This window comes from Sinocyclocheilus grahami, unplaced genomic scaffold (genome assembly GCF_001515645.1).
Source record: "Sinocyclocheilus grahami isolate Dianchi unplaced genomic scaffold, SAMN03320097.WGS_v1.1 scaffold377.1, whole genome shotgun sequence".
In the NCBI taxonomy this organism is placed as follows: domain Eukaryota; kingdom Metazoa; phylum Chordata; class Actinopteri; order Cypriniformes; family Cyprinidae; genus Sinocyclocheilus; species Sinocyclocheilus grahami.
This window is the reverse complement of record NW_015505556.1, coordinates 1525092-1528335: the sequence shown is the minus strand read 5'-3', so window position 1 is coordinate 1528335 and position 3244 is coordinate 1525092. Positions and strand designations below refer to the sequence as shown.

The window sequence follows — 3244 nt, the reverse complement described above, 5'->3', positions numbered from 1 at the left end:
GTGTGTGTGTGTGTGTGTGTGTGTGTGTGTGTGAATATATATATATATGTGTGTGTGTGTGTGTGTGTATATATATATGTGTGTGTGTGTGTGTGTGAATATATATATATGTGTGTGTGTGTGTGTGTGTATACAGTATATATATATACAGCTGACCACCTATTTTTTCCAGCAGGGTTCACGGAGCATATCTGAGATACTCACAGCTAATAAAGAATGCAGATTGAGCCATCCTGTCGCGGTGATGCTAACGTCTCCTTGGGGAAACAGGTTGATTCTACCCTGAGCTAATCACGGTGTGTGTGTGTGTGTGTGTGTATACAGTATATATATATACAGCTGACCACCTATTTTTTCCAGCAGGGTTCACGGAGCATATCTGAGATACTCACAGCTAATAAAGAATGCAGATTGAGCCATCCTGTCGCGGTGATGCTAACGTCTCCTTGGGGAAACAGGTTGATTCTACACTGCGCTAATAACGTGTCGCTGGTGGATGCATTCTGTGAACACAAATAACACAATATGAATTACACAAAAGACTTTTTGATCTCTTGGAAACTGAATGTGCCAGAGAGGAAACTGTAAGTGAATCATTTCCAATTTGGAGCAGGAGCACATATAGATTCCAAACAAATGTTTGTGTTATCTTTAGCCAAGAGGATGTGATCGAGCAGGCTGGGTGGTTTGTTTTCATCAAGCTCATCGCTTTAACCTTCTGTTGCGCTGTTTCTCTGCAGATGGATGCAATTTGTGTATCACAAAACTTTTAAGTTTGGACGATGTGTAAAAAGTTTACCATGTGTGGGTTGAGGGAGAGATCTTCCTGAGAGGATGAGCCGGCGGTAATGACACGTGGAGCGTTGCAGTGTGAGCCAGCCGTCTGAAACGAACAAACAGTGCTCTTAAATGGACAGTTCACCCCAAAAATGACACACCCTCAGGCCATCAAATATCTTTTTCTTCAGTAGAACAGTAAAGAAGATTTTTAGCTGAAACTCCCTGCTGAAAAACAAATAGACACCATCACAAAATTTGTAATGGTTTTACTGGTTATAATGGGATTTGTATAGGCTTTAATGGAAACTGTAATGGACCCTGTGGGTTTCTACTGATAATTGGTCACCTTCTATTGGTGGCTTGTTAAAACCAATACATCTTAATGGAATATGTCCCAAAACACACTACAGAAAACCATTTTTAATGGTTAAAAGTTGATGGTTTGTATTGGTATTTGTTGTGGAAACCATTAGAAGTTTCTGTGATGGTTTCTATAGTTTTTTTTTCAGCAGGGCTGTGATCCTTGGTGATTCATAAAATGCAAGTCAGCAGCTACCATCACTCTGAGAGGCAAAAAAGGCATAGCAGGCAACACAAAATGAATTCCTGTGGCTCCTGATGATATATTGAGGTTTTATGAAGTGAAACAATCAGTCTGTGCAAGAAGCTGAACATTATTTATAACACCACTGTAATAAATTTGATTCTATCTCGCAGACTGATTCTTTCTGACAGTTTGTTTCAATGAACTGGTTCAATTCACTACTTTGTTTTCGCAATCACTCAATGCTGAAAAAGCAAAAATATTATTAAAGTACCTACCAATTATGCAAAATGTGGGTGTTTTACATATCTAAAACATATAAAGTAAATAAACTTGTCTTCTTTTCACATAAACAAAGAGAAAGCATAAAAACATTTATTTCTCTCCTTCATTCGAGTGTTCGGTTCACACATGCGCACATCAGCGGCTCATCAGTTCTTCAGTCCGAGCCGAACTGTTTCCTCAGTTCAGTGACTGTTGGAGGAATGATTCATTCATCGCAGGATCAGATACGCTGGTATTTTGGCTGATTTGAGTCTTGGTGACTGTCAGGCATCTGAAAGTAAGTTTTGATTGAGTAACTTGTAGATCTGAGCTGCTTGAGCCACAAACGGTTTCAGATGCTTCAGTCCTATTTGTTGAACTGACTCATCCAGTTCACTCAAAAAAACTGAATGATTCGTTTGTGAACCGGACATCATTTTGGACCTTTTGCCTAAGGCTCTGGATTATAATCCTGTAAATAATATTCACTTTCTTGCACAGACTGATTGTTTCGCTTCGTAAGATCTCAATATATCGTCAATAGCCATGTGTATTAATTCTGTGCTCCTTTTTTTACTCTTAAAAACGGACAGCGGGCTAAAAATCCTTGGTGCTAAAAAGTTCTAATTCTTCTTTAGTGTTCTACTGAAGAAAAAAAATCTTGGATGGCCTGAAGGTGAGTAAATTAACAGCACGTTTTCATTTTTGCGTGAATTATCCCCTGAAACACACGCCACAAGTCATTCTTGATAACAAAACAGATGAGGATTTACATAAGAACAGCACTCATTAAAACTACTACTGATTGAGCTGTGCCAACTCAGATAAACTGGATAAACAGATTGCTTGCATTACGAAACAGGCAAAATAACAAGCTCTGGAAGCAGTTAAAGGATTCGTTTACAATAATAATTGCACAATGCTCAGTTCTAGATTAACTGTTTCTTTAAAAAAAAAAACAATGTTCGTAGTTTGAGGCTGAAATTTGATTAATTGAAGAATCTGTAAACATAATTAAGACAAAAAATGCACCTGATCAATATCCAAGTCTGAGAGGCGCAGGAGAGCGTTTGCATTTCTGGTCACAGCAAAGACGTTTAACGTGAAGAGAAGCTCAGATACGGGAAACATGCCGAGATTTTGGATCTGCGAAACAAATAGTTTTAGGAAAAACATCTTAGAAGTCCAAAGAAAATATTCATTTTGTCCAGATGCACAGCGTGTGTGCTCTGATTCATTCTGGAGAGTATTATTTAAAACCTGGTTTGGATGTGAGGAGCCCACCTGATAAGAGAGATTGAAGGGCGGTCCGGTCCCAACAGGGAGGCTCTGGCCAAGCTCAGGTCTGATCTCAAAACGGGACGGGCTGGAATCTCTGAAAGAAAGACTCACAGTGTGAACGACTCAATATTAAATAATCACTTATTAGCTTTGAGATATTTCAGGGTGAATCTCACAAAACCTGTCAAGAACACGTCTGTGACATATTTCACCTCAAAAATCAGAAGAAAAAGGAATGAAGTTTTTATCCTAATTTTGTCCTGTTTTTGGACCATTCTGATTTTTTATTACATTTAAATTTATTGTTACAGTTTCTATTCATATTTTGAATTAGTTTTTTTCTGTTTACATTTTAATTTAAATAAAACATTTTTT

The 3244-nt window shown here is 38.0% G+C and overlaps 1 protein-coding gene across 1 annotated transcript in view; it reads right to left on the bottom strand.

Moving 5' to 3' along the window:
* Positions 1-3244, bottom strand: part of itga11b (integrin, alpha 11b) — a 47667-nt gene that overhangs the window by 5974 nt on the left and 38449 nt on the right. Inside the window, exons 24-27 of the mRNA XM_016230764.1 lie at positions 2873-2963; positions 2621-2734; positions 800-883; positions 393-503 (exon numbers count right to left, since the gene is read on the bottom strand). Coding sequence (XP_016086250.1) covers positions 393-503; positions 800-883; positions 2621-2734; positions 2873-2963 — 400 coding nt within the window. The remainder of the gene's footprint in view (positions 1-392; positions 504-799; positions 884-2620; positions 2735-2872; positions 2964-3244) is intronic.